The sequence below is a fragment of the Poecilia reticulata genome, linkage group LG3 (genome assembly GCF_000633615.1).
Source record: "Poecilia reticulata strain Guanapo linkage group LG3, Guppy_female_1.0+MT, whole genome shotgun sequence".
NCBI classification, from domain to species: domain Eukaryota; kingdom Metazoa; phylum Chordata; class Actinopteri; order Cyprinodontiformes; family Poeciliidae; genus Poecilia; species Poecilia reticulata.
The window spans coordinates 2,142,540-2,158,793 of NC_024333.1; the positions used below are offsets into that span (position 1 = coordinate 2,142,540).

Consider the following 16,254-nt stretch of genomic DNA (forward strand, 5'->3'; position numbering starts at 1 on the left):
TATATATATAATTTTTTTTTTTTTTGTAAATTACTTTCTGCAGATTTAATTGTTGCCCACTGAATACTTTCTCTTTTTAAAATGTTTTAAAACCGGTAAATCCTAGTAGATCAGCAGTTTGTGAAGACCTCAGACTGACCTCTGAGTCCTCTGGTTCCAACAAACACAACATGTTTAAAGTCACTCAAACCACATTTGTTCCCATTCATACGGTTTAGTTGAACTTACACTGGTTGTGTCTGGCCCAAATGCATTGCTGCAATGTGATTGGTTGATTCACTTTTTGCGAGTGATCAGGTGTACCTAATAAAGTGGATACAGAGTGTATAATGGAGCTTTTAGGCCAAAGAACATTTCTAAACAGATTTTAATCAGTTTGTGCAATCTTGCCAACTTGTGTCAAGTACAATCGACATTTAATAAATACTGAAGACTTGAAGTACCCTCAGTCTCAGGCTGTTTTCTCCAACTCAAAAAATGATTTTCAATTAATCAGTAAATAAGAACACTCAGGTAAAGTGCACACTTGTTATATAAAATCCAGTTTATGAAAGAAGAAAAAAAAGAAAAGAAATCTGCATCTGCTCAAGAGCAATGAGCAAAACCTGCCCTATCAAATGCATCTCTTCATGTCTTTACTTACAATTATTTGAAAAAGTGTTCACTCCATTGAACTTTGTCACAGTTTGTAATGGAAAAGTCACACATTTCTTTGTATTTTAATAGAATTCAATGTCATAGACAAACAAGCAGGGCATAAATGTAGAGAAGGGAAAGATTACAGCATTTAAAATGTTCTAAGGTATTTTAGGTTGATAACCCCTATAACATTCAGTGCGAAAATGTAGACTTCACTCAATTAGTAAATAGTGAAACATGTTGACGGCAACATCATGCTGTGGGAATTCTGTTCCTTCACCAAGGACAGCAACGGCTGAACACAGGATAATCCTTGGAAGAAAACCTGTTAGAGGATGCAGTAGCTGTAGACCTGGGCTCAGGTTCACCTTCCAACAGGACAGCAACCCTGAACACACCACCAAAGCTCAAATAATGGGTTGAGATGACAGCATATTTACATGGCCTGGCCAAAGTCTAGACATGAATCTGGTTGATGATCAGTGGTGACTTCTGGGTACGGCAGGGAGGACACGTGATGGAGTACTCTCAGTTCGGTCTTGGATTTTCTCAAAGTCAAGTTTATGTTAAAGCAAAGCGAAAATCTGTAAGACCATAATTAAAAAGAACGATGACTTTGACTTGACCTTGACTCAGGCAGTGGCGTAACCAGAAAACTTTCATAGTGGTGGCCAACAACTGATTGGCTCCAGAGCCACTTCAGAGCACAACATCTGTATTTTCAAAATGATTCACTAAAGACAGGAAATATTTTCCTGAAAGCCTATCTAGATTGATAAATATTCCTGTTTTGGTGAGGAACTAACTGGCCGGTCCAAAGGGGTGTTGTGTTCTGCTGGTGAGTTACCTCTCCATGGGAACAACCAGTCACTGCGTGGATCTAGCCCCGCCTTTTCCACACAGCTCCTCATTGGAGCTGCAGTTTTCAAGCTTTCAAGCTTCCACCACACAGAACCTCCCTCTCTGGCGCCTCCCCCACTCCTTCAGACTAGCCAGCAGCAATTAGCAAACACCTGGTGCAACTGCATGAGCTGATTCTACATGCAACTTCTTGGTGCAATGCTGGTAAAAACGCTGTTAAAGGGTTAATAGAGGAGCCATGTGATAATTTCCTGAAGGCAGAGCTTCAGAAAGACCAGGAGTTCTTAAAGAGACAGAGGCCCAATTTCAAGGTGTTAAGTTGCAAGGTCAAAATTTCTTTTAAGTCATATTTGATATTTGCACTTTTTTTTTATTAACAGAAGGTAACAAAGTTACTTGATTGTGATTTAAGATTGCACTATTCGCATAGAAAACCCATAACACTGGCCCTTTAAGTCACAGTTAGGATTAGGTGTTGGATCAGGATAAAGTTATTACACAGGAGATAAAACTAAATTCATTGAATTTAATGACTCATGCCCTGTGCTCTCATTTGCATGGCAAAGCAGGTTGACATGAGGGATTATTAACACTCCTGTGAGAGTAAGTGCAATCTTTACAAATGTATAAATCTGACTCATGGGATGAAATGGCGTCTCTTGTTATTTTAGCAACAGCATAACTCAGTTTTCCTCTTAATAATGTGAAATGATTTCCCGGCCCAACTGCAGACTGACACTAAGCTCCCAATAAACAGTCACAGAAAACGAAAAGCTGTTCTCTGCCCAGCTCCCTGACCGCTACTGGGCACAGAGGAGTCAAGGCAGTGGGTTTGTTAACAGGTGCAGCACAGAGAGAAGCAGCCCAAGCAGAGGCGCGTGTTTCCCACAAACGGCTGATTGCAGGACTCCCAGGGCTCTGGGCTGTCGCCGCCCTGCAGGTTCCTGCATGCTGCTGCCAGCAACAACCAGAAAGCTCCCAGCACACCTCACTGTGTGCACAACACAATCAGATTGATGTTACAGTATGAAAGTCACAATTTCACTTTGGTTTTGAGAAGTTTCACAAGTCCAAAAATCAGATAATATACATAAAACTCAGCCTTATGAACTAAATTTAATTCTAAAAGATTCTTTTGCTAGTTTTTTTTCTGCACTCCCCCCTCCTCAACACTGAGCTGAGATATATATGGTGTGCATTGGAGAATTATGAAGTCGGTGGAAATTATTAATGAGAGCTTTGACAGCAGTTTTGCTGCAGATTCAGGAGGCTCATCTGGCTACTCAGCATGGAGAGCCATTCATAGGAGGAACGGGCTCCTGTGGACCAGTCAGCAAATTTCACTGTAACACTTAGTTGTTTATACAGCAAGTGCTTTAAAAAAAAAGTCCAAGTAGTTGTGAAAACTACAGTGCCACAGGACCAGTGGTGATGTTTCAGCAACAACCACTCATGGAAGATTTTTTTTTTTTTTTTACAAATAAGTGTTTTAGTTTAGGCATATAGTGCCTTGTAAAATTATTATTATTATTATTATTATTATTATTATTATTATTATTATTATTATTATTATTATTATTATTTTGTCTAGATTCTAGAGTTTACTTCAGCTTTGACCTCTTAGACAACCCTGATGCAGGCAGTGTGCCAACTGTAACTGAGTGGAAGCAGAAACTAAAGAAGGTGTGTGTGATGGAAAAAATAACTGAATCTTCACAAATGAAAATAGATCTTTTCACCCAGAGCATGCTTAAAGTATACCTGTGTCTTTAAAGTACACAGGTTATAGAAAGGCTTTTTTATTGTTTGTTTATTTAATCGCCTGTCTCTCATAATTTTCTGTTTTGAATTGTGTAAACCTAAATAAAGAATTCGAAAAACTGGGGGAAAAAAATTATTTACATAAAAAGTCTAGTCGTAAATGTATTTAAAAAGTCTGTCGCCATAAGCAAACTGAGCAGCTTTGTACTGTTGAAACTCAGGTTCAACTTGGTGTAAATCACCTTCCACTCAAACTGGATGATTTGGAAGGTGTTCTTGCAGAGCAGTTTCATCTGTATTGCCTTTGTGAGGACCTCATTTTTCTCTGGGGAATACTTCAGCAAGTGTAAAAGCCACTGCGCTTGCTTTGCTTGCCCAAGCTCAATGCAAACCGCAAATATAACCTATAGTCCCGTTGTTAGAGGGACGCGTTGAGCATGGAAGGCAGTGAGAATGATTTATCTGTGTGAACAAAGAATTATGTTTGGTGTGTGTGTTTACATCTCACACACGCTGCCCATCTGTGTCTTTGCTGCAGCTTGATAAAGTTAGTATGTGTTCCTTGGTGCGTTAATGTGCTGGTGGTTTAGCCCATGGAGGAGCTGTTGCGCTCATTCTGTTTTCTGTTGTCACGTGGCAATACATTAAACTGCGTCATATCAAATGCCCCCTCTGCTTCGCTCCTGTCAGGGACTTCTGAGCGCGCGGCCGCGGAGTCAACCTGCAACATGTGAACGAGCGCTACAGCGCCAGCCGGCTGACAAGAGAGGAGATCAGAAAAAACCCGTCACAATGAGCCCAGACAAACAAAACAAACAGCCTCAGTGGAGCTTATTAAAAACCCAACACTCACTAAATAGTAACGCTTGCTCCCTACCGGTATATATATCTTTATGGCGCTGCTGCCTAGTAGTGCCACATATATTATGTCTTCCTGTTGGTCTCTAGATGTGCAGTGTAGCGACTCTAGCTCATCATGCAGAGCCAGCCGAAGGTTGCATGCAGCCTTGAGCAGAAGATGATTTAAGGGCCCCTCTTCCTTCAGCATCACTAACAGAATTTCAATACAGATTTATTGGAATCTGGTAGAGGGACATAAGTTTAATTGGCAGAGCTGAAAAGTACCGTATTTTTCTGACTATAAGCTGCTACTTTTTTCCCACGCTTGGAACCATGCAGCTTATAGCCTGGTGTGGCTTTTTTATGGATTTTTCTTCAACTGCCACAGGGCTCTTTAGCAGGAAGTGAATCATTGAAAGTCAAAATTGGAAATGAAAGAAGAAAGTGCTACCTTTCATTAGAACAAGCACATACTAGCAGCAGGCAGGACGAAGAAATGTTTTCAAACTCATTCCCTCTCATCATGGAAACAACACAAAAAAGTTCATAAGATGCAGCTTTTAAGTTGAGGGCTATTGATCTGGTAGTACAGGATGGAAACAGAGCCACTACACGTAAGCTCGGCTTGAACAAATCCATGGTTGGGCGTTGGATGGAGGGCTGCATCCTTAATAAATCCAGCAGATTGCATCGTTGTGAAAAACCGACAGCGGCAGAGATACCAGTGCTTTATAGCCCGGTGCGGCTTATATATGTACGTTTCCAGTTTTTAAAAAAAAACTTTGTAGGTGCGACTTGTAGAGAGGTGCGCTTTATAGTCTGGAAAGTATGGTAATCACTGATAATTGTAATTTCCTAAGATGTGCTTGTGAACAGATCGAGTTCAAGCACAAAGATTAAACTTATAACATCAGATTGTTGCTATGGTAATAAAACGAAATAAAACTATGAAGATTGTTCTTTGTGCTTTTACAAAGTAAACTGGCCAGCTCCTTTAAATCTTAAATTTAAATGTTAAACAATTAAAACCTTTTAATTGATCTATTCTGAAACCATTAAGTCAAATTTAACAGCAATTTCATTCTCGATAAACAATTGTGAAAATTTGAAATTTATGGTCTGTGTTAAAATGTTAGAATTGATGGGGCCCCTGAAGGTCTGAGGGGTGGAGGCTTAAGCAGCTGCTTAGTTCACTTATACCTTGGGTCAGCTATAAATGTGACCAGCATTACATCGTACAAACCCTCTGGCTCAAACTGTTAATTGGGATTTAACAGAAGTGCAGAAAATGCATATTATTTATTTCAATTGTATTTTTTGTCGTTATTAAGACAATTGTATAAGTATGTTCAACAATCTTTTCCAGTAACATAATTATCCACTGATATTTTAACAGTTCTTGTCAACTTACCATTTTTTAATACAAAAACAATGTGGGCCGACTACCAGGCTCAGCAAGTTTTCTGTGGGAAACCCTGCATATGTGTAGCAGTAATTCCTATTGATGCATTTTCAACACATACCATTGACTGTATTGAAAGCACTGTCATCTAGTGGACAGACTGCCAGTAATTTTAAAAAAAAGGAGCAAAAGTAGGCTTCTTCCTGACACTCGCAAAAAGTGAGTTCTGTTTGGATGCATTTATAAGGAAAATGTTGTTTGCTTGTTTGATTGCCAGTCACTGGCTGACTGATGAGTTCATCCATAATACTGATGTTGACGTACCAATAATATATTTGGCAACATCAAAACAACCCTTACTGCCCATCATGGGCGAACATGATTAGATGGTAGGATCTGAGAAGCTCAAGCATGCAGTCTGCACTTATGAAAATGGAGTTCAGTAAATGAAGAGGTGTAGTTACACTGGAACACTCTCACCTAAACCGGCTACTTTGTGTTCCCATAAAACATGCAGCATACTGATTTTAGTTGATAGTTGTACTTCCCTTGTTTTAAAATCCCTGTAAAGCAAAAAGGATATTCAGACAGTTACTACATTTTGTAAAAGACGAAAATCCAGTTGCAGTGGGGGGGGAAGGGGGGGAGAGAAGTTTTTCAGTTAAGAGATAATGATTCTGGCTTTTAAAACTTTAAACAGTTTTCCTGTCATATAAATCAGGAATGGCATATAGAACTACCTTGTAATTTACACAGATCTACATATGCTAATGGGGGTAGTTTAAGTAACAATTTGTTGCCACCAGCTGATTGATGGGAACCGTGGCCCCGTCAACAGAGCTGTCAGTGGAAACAATGGGAAAAACAAAATCCTTGAAGACTGTCATTCAGGATGGAGTGCGGGAGAAAATGTTGGTTGTTTATATTCGACTGCGTTTAACCCATGTAAGCTGTTTGGGTCTGTGGGGAGCATTTTCTTGTTATTATTGCAAAATGTATACAAGTAATTCTTTTTTCAAACTCATTGGCTTTGGGTGATTTTCTGTGTAGAACACAATTCAAAAATAGAAAAATAGAAGACTACATTCCACAAGGTTCCCCCAAACAGTGTTATCTGGATTGTTAGTTCATTATGTGACTGGTGTTCTAAAGAAGTGTGTTACAAACGGGATCTTTTTTTTAAGTAGTATTTGTGTTTGTTTGCCATGCAGTCCACAAGCAACATAAGAACAATAAATATTTCTTACCACAGAAATTATCATGATTAAACTTTAAGTCCATATCACTCACTCATAGTTCAAAGGTCACTCAAGAAACCGTTATATTTTTACACTTTCATGCAATGCTGATGGAAGAGTGAGTCATCATCATTTTACTTTATTTGATAGTCATAAATCACAAAAATCAGCTGAAGGTAAACCCAGTAATAATAAACAGGGCCAATTTAAATCATATTATATGCTCTTTATAACTGACCAGCGACCAGATTTGATCTCCTTCCACACTTATTCAGGGAGGGAAGATTATTAAATAGTCATAAAGGCAACTTATTTTAAGTACTAGCCCATTTAACCGAAGCTGACATTTTTATGGCAGGAGCAGTCTCACTTTTTCACCCTGTCGAAAAAAAAGGTTAGTCTAGTAACTCACGTTGTTCCTCCTGGTAATTCAGGCCCGGTCTCAGTAGCTTCAGTCTTCCAGCTTCTCCTGTTTGCTGGGTCTGTGTTCATCTGTCGGCGTAATTAAGACAAATTAGTCAATCGCTTCTATCCAGGAAACATGCGCCACTATTCCTTTGTCTGTCAACCGTTCAATGGAAATCGATTTTTTAAATTTTTTTTTGCAACTTCTGCTTCTCTTTTGTCTGACTCGCTCCTCTGCTTCCTTCGTTCTGCTCCTTGTCTCTAAGTAAGCAACATTTGGCCCCTTTTCGTCCTTCAAGGAAAGGGCTCAATCTGCGCTCTGTTCTGTGGTGTTTGTGTCTCACCTCGTCCTGAGGTGTCTCAGAGAGTTTCTGAGTGGTTTCCTTCATTGAACTACTGTACTCACTTTTCAAGTGGGACTTCAGTAATCTAGTCCTGCATATGAGTCCAATAAGATCACCCCTTTAATCACTCTGAATCTCACTATCAGTCATCGTCCTGATTAGCACTCAGGAGCTCTTACCTTGCAGGAGCCGTTGAGCTGGAATTAGAGTTCTTCATACATGGAATAAAACATTGATAATAGTCTTCTCTGTCTGATGGACGGTTCACAAGTCTTACTTAAAGTCAATCACTAAGTCAGGATGCACCAGTCACTGTTTTGTGGCCAGCTTCCAATCACTCTGGAATTCTTAGAAATCTTTGACCAGACAACACCGATTTTAGCCGATTCCGTTTTCTTTTCGATGCCGTTTCACAGAACTGGTAAGACCGGGGACACTCTTCAGTTGGGTTTGCTGCATTCTGTTGGTCAAAGTTTCCTTTCACAACAGAGCTTGTTAGATGAAAAAGACCCTTTGAAACTGAACTGAAAATGCCAAGAAAGACATTCAGTTCTTCATACTAAGGAAACTTGTCCTTTTTATCTCAACTGTTTTACACACAATTCCCTGCACTAACATCTACTTCCTGGATTTGGTTTACTTGAAGTAGAACAAGACGTAATGTATGTTTTTCATCGGACGACTCGCACCTCCCCAAACAAACCGGACTTCCATAGCGACCTGCAGCTGAGGCCACCAGGTCTGGTGTAAATGCACCCTGAGGGCTATGATGTATGAAGATATAAAAAATAGCATTTGCGATGCTTTTTTGCATTATGTGTCAGAGTTTGTTGCTTTCTTTTTTTGTTCAGACCTTTGTGTTGGTGTGAATACGCTCAAACAAAACCAAACAATCGAACGGAGACCCACTTTTTGACCGGTGTGTTTTACTTTTGGTGTGAATACAGACTGGCCTTGATCCGAACCGACAGTATTTCTACGTCTTTTTTGACTTCACCAGACACTGTTGCTGGGCATCATGGTAAAGCGATCCTTTCAGTATCACTGACGACGCTGCTACTACACGAACTAAAATCGTAACCAATTCGCCGTTTCCTGCTTTGTGTTGCTGCTGCCACCATGTTTTGGGTCTCATTCAACTTGCAGCAGCATTTCCTGACACCGTTCAAAAATTAGAGATTTCACATCACCAAACCAGCGCAGAATGAGCTCCTCTTCACATTCAAATATCGTTTTGTTTTTTTCCAGCTCTGTGCTCTGTCCCGCCCCCCCGTCATATCTGTCCAATGGGAGGAATCATCGTCACTGGTGTGGCTATGTTTACAAATTATAATCTGTTTGAAAAAAGCGCAAACAGCACCAAATGGAAAAAAAAAAGTTGTCTTTGGTTTGGACCAAAGCATTTTCCTCGAGTGAATTCACCATTAGCCTTTCTTTACTGATTTATGATGTTAGGGGCAAACAAGTCACATGTCAACATCTGCATGTGAGAGAGCAGTTGCTGTAAACACAGGGTTTCTTTTTTGTATTAACATTTAAAACAAAGACTAATTTATTATTTAGAGTGGCTTGCATGACTAAAACTGCAGTTTCTCTGAGTATTCTCTACTTTCGTACTGACTGATCACCACTCACACTCATCCCACTGCTAATCCACCCAACACCTGACAGAAGATCATTTTGCCTGCGGCTATATCCATATATTTTTCAGACCAGCTGCTGTCTGTATGTGGGCATTGTAGAGCTTACAGGAAGTAATGATTTTATAACCAGACATGCTATGAAACTGACTTATTAACACACAGCAGCCTCCCTGTGTTTGTCCTTGGTATTTGTTCCTCTTGTTGAGTTGCTTAATTTGTCTGAACAAAGAACACTTTTATATTCGCTCTTCATGTAGATGGCTACTGTCTTCAAAGTCACTTCTCTGAATGAAAAAAAAACCTCTTAGTGTGTTTAGTTTATAGCTGCAGATCAGAGAGCAGCTGTGGGCTGAATACCAAAGCTGGAATACAAAGTGAAATTCAATTCAACTTTTTTTTGCTGGCTAAATTCATCTGTGAATAACCTTCAGACTGTTTCATCTCCTCCTTTCCTCCATGTATTCTTTTTTTGTACTTTTTAATCATTTCATTCCTCCCGTTTTCCTCTCTTCCTTTAGCTGGGTAAAAGCCCAATCATGGATTGCATGATAGATCATATTTTTCGATATGAGTGTTGAGTCGTCCTCCTCTGTTCGTCCACAGCACGAAGACCCCAAAGCAGGCTGTGTTTGCTGGAAGCATGCAGCTCCTGGCTGGCATCAAGCTGTGCACAGGCAGAGTTCTCACCAACCACCCACATTATGAAGATAAAGACCTGCGGGAGCGGACCAGACAGGTACGGCCGCCTGCCTGCCTGCCTGCAGGCTTTATGTTACACAGCGACTGTGAAACTTAACTAAAGCAATCAGATCAGAAAACTCCAAGGGGTCTGTGAGTTCAGTTATGGGAAATTTACCTCAGAGTGTCAAGGTAAAGGCCTTTTGTTTTCTTTTTGAAGGTTTCAGAAAGATTATGGCATGTAATGTTGTTTTAGTCTTGATAAAATTATACAGTGCCTAGCATAAATACTCATGCTTATGATCAGTTTTATTTTTTTCATGTTTGCCGTTCTACAGATTGAAATCTTTGCAGAGTCACAGTCATTTCAGTCAGATCAGGCAGAGAGCCACTATGAACATTGATTTTATAGTTTTGAGACATATTTTTAATCAGATTTAGGTCTGTGCTTTGATTAGGCCATTAAATATGCTTTGATCTAAACCATTGCATTGCAGCTATGGTTGTATGTCGGTGGTTGTTCTGCTGGGAGGTGAACTTTAACCCCAGTTTCAGGTCTTCTTTAGTCTTTAAAAGTTTTTCTTCTTACACTAACAATCATTTTAGTTATCGATTAATCTATTGATGACTCTGACTATTAATTGGATAAAGATTTTTCCTATAAGTCCTTTTTATTAAATATTAGAAATACATTAAAGACGCAAATAACCACATAATTCAGTCCCTTATTTTAAATAGGAAAGTAAACATTTTATTGCTTAAAATGTTTAAGCAATAAAACATTTGCTTAAACATTTTTTAATGTTTAAGCAAATGTTTAAAATGCAATAACAGCACTCATTCAGTGAGCACTTGATCATTTGTAGTAAACGTTTAATCTCCAGCTGAAAATCCTTCTGACATCAACATGTGAAAAGGTCAGGTCTCTCTGTTTTACTCAACATCAATAAGTGAGTAAAAGTTTCCTCCCTGCACAACTCACATTAAAATTCAACTTGTGCTGACTCTTCATGATTGTACAATAGAGGCATTCATTTTCAAATGAACAATATAATCCTGCTGTAGGTCCCATGATGACATTTTAAGAACTTTTCTTTTTTTTTTTTTTTTTTTTTAGCATTTTAGCATCTCAGCATCTTGCGGTTGTCTCTTAGGGTGAACTACATACTAGTTGCTAGAATGTCATCCACTTATAGATTATTTATTAGAAAAACAAACTAAATTTCATAAAGTGCCTTTGTTTTTGTTTTTTTCATATGCCAGTATTTAAGCAGTAAACTCTCGGAAATGTTACTTTTCCATATTTTAAAGCTGCACTAGGTAACTTATAAAAATATATTTTTTATATATTTGCTAAAAATGTCACAGTGTCCTCACAGCAGAACATGAGACAGATCATCTGTGAAAGAAATCAAGCTCCTCTGCCTTCCTGTGGTCCTACTGCCATCTGCAGAACAACCAATGAGAATGAGGAGGAGGGTCTTAACGCTGTCAATCATAATCATGTGCGCCCTTATTATCTGTCTCATGTTCTACTGTCAGGAGATGGTGACAGTTTTAATAAATATGTAAAAATAAATATGTAAAAAACATATTTTTATATGTTACCTACTGCAGCTTTAAGGTGGTTTTTTTTTTTCTTTAGAAGAATCTGTCCATGTGGTAGCATCCAGTCCCTCTTTGGCCTGTCAGAGATCAACCTGCAGATATAAAGGGCTTCATTGAACATGTGAAACAGACATGGATCTGTAGATGCACAGAGTACAATGTGTTTCCATTAAGTAAGAATCAATACAGGGCAGGAAAATGCAGTCTGAAAGGGCTGCGTTCCAGTAAAGTGGGAGTTATCTGTGTGTTGATCAGAAATGCTATCAGGGTTTCCCTACAAGCTGCTGACAGTTTAACACCTTAAAAAAACAAATTATGTATATATGTTTTCTTTTCTGACTGAAGGCTTTTCCTGTCATTTCATTGTTTAGTATCTTGTCTTTGACCTCTGTGCCATAACGTCCAGATCTCATGATTATATAACAGAACTGATCAGTGATCATCAGTCTGGCTGCTCCTTCATTCAGCGCGTGCCTTCCTCTCAGTGAGCAGGAAGTGATGTGTAGGTCATCTTCTGGCCAGCTGAGCCTGTGTTCTTCATCCCAGCGGGAAGCGAGCTATGCTGCGGCGCTGGCGAGGCTGGGGCCCCGCATGGGGCCTCACTAATGACCCACGACACTGCTGTAGACTCAGCCTGCAAAGTGTGTGAATGTGTGTGTTTAAAAAAATAGGTGTAATTTAATGATTTGCTTGATTCTTTTCTTTTTTTTCATTGGATTTGAAGTGAATCTCAGTTTCTGTTTAAGTGGAAATAATGTGATGTTCTCTGTTATAAATAAACAGGCATGTGTTGTGAATCTGGTTCTAGTGGATTTAAGGTTCTGAGACAAAGTGCTTCCCTCCTCACAGATTCCTTCACCACTTTAGGATGATGATGACTTATTTAACTCTTTACAGTCCATCCTTGTCATTGTGGATTTTTTTTTATGGCTACATAATATGTAATGTTATTCACAGAGATTTTACACGATTTGCTACAAACCTTAATTCTTAAGCCAAAGAGATCATTAAAGTGCAACTTTTATCCACATAAACCTGCCCAAATCCCCCACAGAGTGTTGTTTTAAACATGCCAAACCTACAGGGGGCAGTGTTTTGCAAAACTAAACCCTGTCAGCCAATCAAAATCAGGTATAAAGGTTGAACTACTTTTAAATGGTGTATTAGATTATAAAGTTCTTAAAACAAAAGACTTCGTTGTGTGTGAATTGTGACAAAGTTTGTGGATATATTGGTGCATTATTTGTCTCAGACCGTAAGTTTACTAAAATCTTTACTTTGGTTGAACTTTTCAGAAATAATCATTTTAGGGATATTAAACTTAGTTTTTGTGTGGACGGAAGGCCAAAATGGATCAAAATGCATTTGTTTCCCACGTATCCACTTACATGTGAACATCACCTGCAGCTTGTAATGAAATGTTTTTGTTGCTTGAGGGTTTATAGTTCAACAGACTCCGGACACAGTGTGTCTTTGTTGATGGTTAGAAATGTGTTGATGCTGAGTTCTTCTGTATTTGTATAGAGACGTTAGCAGGAGTGTGTCAAAGGTAACACACCACATAAAGTCTAAATACTTTGATCCATGGCCATTTGACACAACTCCATCAAGCATAAGACCAACTGACATCAAGTAACTTTCAGGATACTTTATGCGTTTTCAGCCCACAACATGTTTGTTAGGAGCTCTTACATTTAAATCTCCTTTTCTGCAAGTAAAACCTGCTGGTTCCATTCTGCAGGTGACCTGGTGACTGATGAAAGCGGAGCGTGGACGGCCAGTGGGTTCAGGGTCACCGTCATGTCACATCGACTGTTTTATCAGTGTGACGTGGGAAATGGAGTCATACACAGCCACACAAATAAAAACAACTTTGTGTTAACCGGTGAACTCACACCGCAGCTGCTCAAACAGCTTGAATAATCTCAGTTTTGGACCTTAAAAATTCTTAATTATACCCAGATTTTCTGTACCGGTTTTAAAAATACTTGCATGTCTTTAATATGTATATTTCCACTTCTTTTTATTCCTTCCTGTTTTTCTTTCTTTATTTATTTGTTTCTATAATTATTTCCACTACTTACGGATCTTTGGGAATCATTTGGAGAAAATTTTACAGAATAGTCTTTTATTTTTGGTTTTTTATATGACAAAAGAATGAAAGGGGAAAAAAATAGTTGCTGAATTTTTGTCTTGGTCCAGCAAAGTTGGCAATTTATTTGAGATAAAAATATAAAATTAATAATGAACAGAAAACTGAATTTTGAAGAGTATGGCTAGAGCGAGAGTGATCAAAATATCTGGGATTATGAAGGTGTTCTGTTTGCTATGTTTACATGGATCACTACTGAGTGAATAAATAAGTTTTCAAAAGTAAAAAAAATAATTTCTTTCTCCTTTCATCTCTTTTTCTGTCTTTTTTCTTTTTCTATCTTTGCTTCTTTATTATGTTCATTTGTCCAAAAAGAAATGCCCTAATGCAATTTCTTCATTCCATAGTTTGTAGTTTTCACATATGTTTAATCATCTTCTGTCCAGCAGTACTGATGCCTGGAATTTGAATTAGATTATCTTGTTGCTGTGAAGCCCGCGACTCCAAGCAGTGAGCATCCAGTCAGACAACATTTAAAGCTGAGCATTTTATGTGTCATGCAAATCCTCAAAAAGATGTTCCTCCCAGAATTGCTTATTTTAATTCCTTTAGGGAATATTTATTCACATTCAAGATCCCAAGTCATAAAACAAGGATGTCTTGATGATTTTTGGCTTGAAAACAAGGATTTGAGTTGCTGGCTAAAATCTACTGAGGATTTCAGCCAGTAGATTTGGTAGTGTAGATTTGGCACCGCCCACGTTGAGAACCGCTACCCTAGATGAATTGTTGATTTGTAGTAATTTTGGTTGACCGACCTTGGCTCCTGCCGGGAGGATTCATCACTGCCATCTTCCATAATCCACCATCTTTGTGTGAATTTAGGGCTGTGTTTAAATGTGACTCTTTTTAAATATTCCTACTGACATTTTCTGTTTTTGCAGAATGTTGTTTGGATCTACTTCGTCATCTGTAACAGACAAATTATGACTGTGATTTGTTGCAATACTTCTATTATTCCCATCCTGCTGTTTTTCACTTTTAATTTTTTTTCATTTGTTTTTGTTAAGGAGTCGTAATTGAAGCTGAACCAATGGTGGTTAAAAGTTAAATGTGCCTGTTAATTCAGTTCCAGGAGAGAGGTTCCTCCCTCCAGCAATATTGCTGAGAATTAACGATCCATAGAAACCTGAATAAAATCCACTGTTTACTGTGTGTCTGTGTGTGTGCGTGAGCAGGTGTACCAGGTGTATGCTCGGCGGTCCCCAGAGGAAGTGTATGACATCCTGAGGGCGGTGGGGGCCGACTACGTGGTTCTGGAGAACAGCATCTGTTACGAGCGGAGGCACCGGAGAGGCTGCAGACTGCGGGACCTGCTGGACCTGGCCAACGGACATGTGGGTGGCATTTATTCTACGTGACTCATGTTGACTCGTGTGTGTGTGTGTGCGTGCGTGTGTGTGTGCGCGTGTGTGAGAGTGTGCGCGTGTGTGCGTGTGTGTCGTTGTTGGGTGTGCCTTCTTGGTCAACGTTTATTGCTCGGTGGAATCTCTCAGCCTCCGCAGAGAGATCAATAGTCTCACTTCTTATCAGCACAGCGCTGCTTCTCACTTTCTTGCCGTTGCTCTTTCCTCTGTCACCACACACGCACACACACACACACACTTTTCCCTTTTCACTCTTGTTGGATGTGGCTTGCTTGGCTCTCTGGATTACCAGAGGCGAGTCAAGCCTCAGTCTGGCCCAGTGTGCTGTAAGACACTTAAAACGCAGCAGCTCAGAGTTGGCATGTGTGTATGTCGCTGTAAATGTCACGCAGCAAACACAACACCTGACAGGTAGACAGCTTTATTGAAGTGATGCTGCGAGGATGTGTCTTTCTGTCTGAACATTTCATGCTCTCATTCTGTCGTTAATTTCTCACTAGCCTTTCTCTGCCGCAGTTCTTCATTTCTTCTTACCTTTATTTATTTTTGTCGTCATCATTACTATTCCAGCCATTACAGAGAGCATTTTTAACATATGGTTTTAGATTTTCTTTACTTTTAATGACAACCCCTTCAAAGGCTTTGGAGATTTAGGGTCCTGCGCATTGCAGTGTGTGACAAATAATGCGTTAGTGTGTCAACAAATTTGCTTTAACACAAATCCCAATCAACAGTGTTTAATTTTAATAACTTTAATTTCTAATACACTATTTAAAGTAGTTCACCCTTTAGATCTATCCACGCAAATGAACCTCCTGCCACCTTGTTTAATTTCTAACAGGAAGTCACAGTTGTTTTGAAGGATTCTGATTGGCTGACAGGTTTTAGCTGTGCGCTACACTGCCCCCTTCAGGTTTGGCATGTTTAAAACAGTTCTCAGTAGCAGATTTGTGCAGGTTCATGTAGATTAGCGGTTCTCAATGTGGGCGGTACCGCCCCACAGGGCGCGTTCAGCGGACGGCAGGGGACGCTGGCGGATTTTATGGATGATTCTCTGATGTCCCATTCTCCTGAAGGCAGCACAGAGCTGCACCACCAGAAACTGACAAACACTGAAGAGAAGAAGAGTTATGATTAATGTAGTTACAGTTCTATCCATGTTTTAATGTTGCAGAGCTCAGTCGTTTCAAATAGTTCAAAGTTTAAACTGGCATTGTGGCAAATATTTTATCTGGTCATTTTGTGCAAGATTTAACAACTAGAAAATGGCACAAAATAAGAATATTTTTTCCTCTCTGATTGGCTGCTGCTAGGCC

General features: G+C 39.3%; 1 protein-coding gene across 2 annotated transcripts in view; it reads left to right on the forward strand.

Moving 5' to 3' along the window:
- The window catches only part of dpy19l3 (dpy-19 like C-mannosyltransferase 3), a 57,028-nt gene that overhangs the window by 35,110 nt on the left and 5,664 nt on the right, over nt 1-16,254 (forward strand). For both annotated transcript variants that reach the window (XM_008404908.2, XM_008404907.2), the window contains 2 exons: nt 9,737-9,869; nt 14,750-14,908. In XM_008404908.2, the coding sequence (XP_008403130.1) occupies nt 9,737-9,869; nt 14,750-14,908 (292 nt within the window). The remainder of the gene's footprint in view (nt 1-9,736; nt 9,870-14,749; nt 14,909-16,254) is intronic.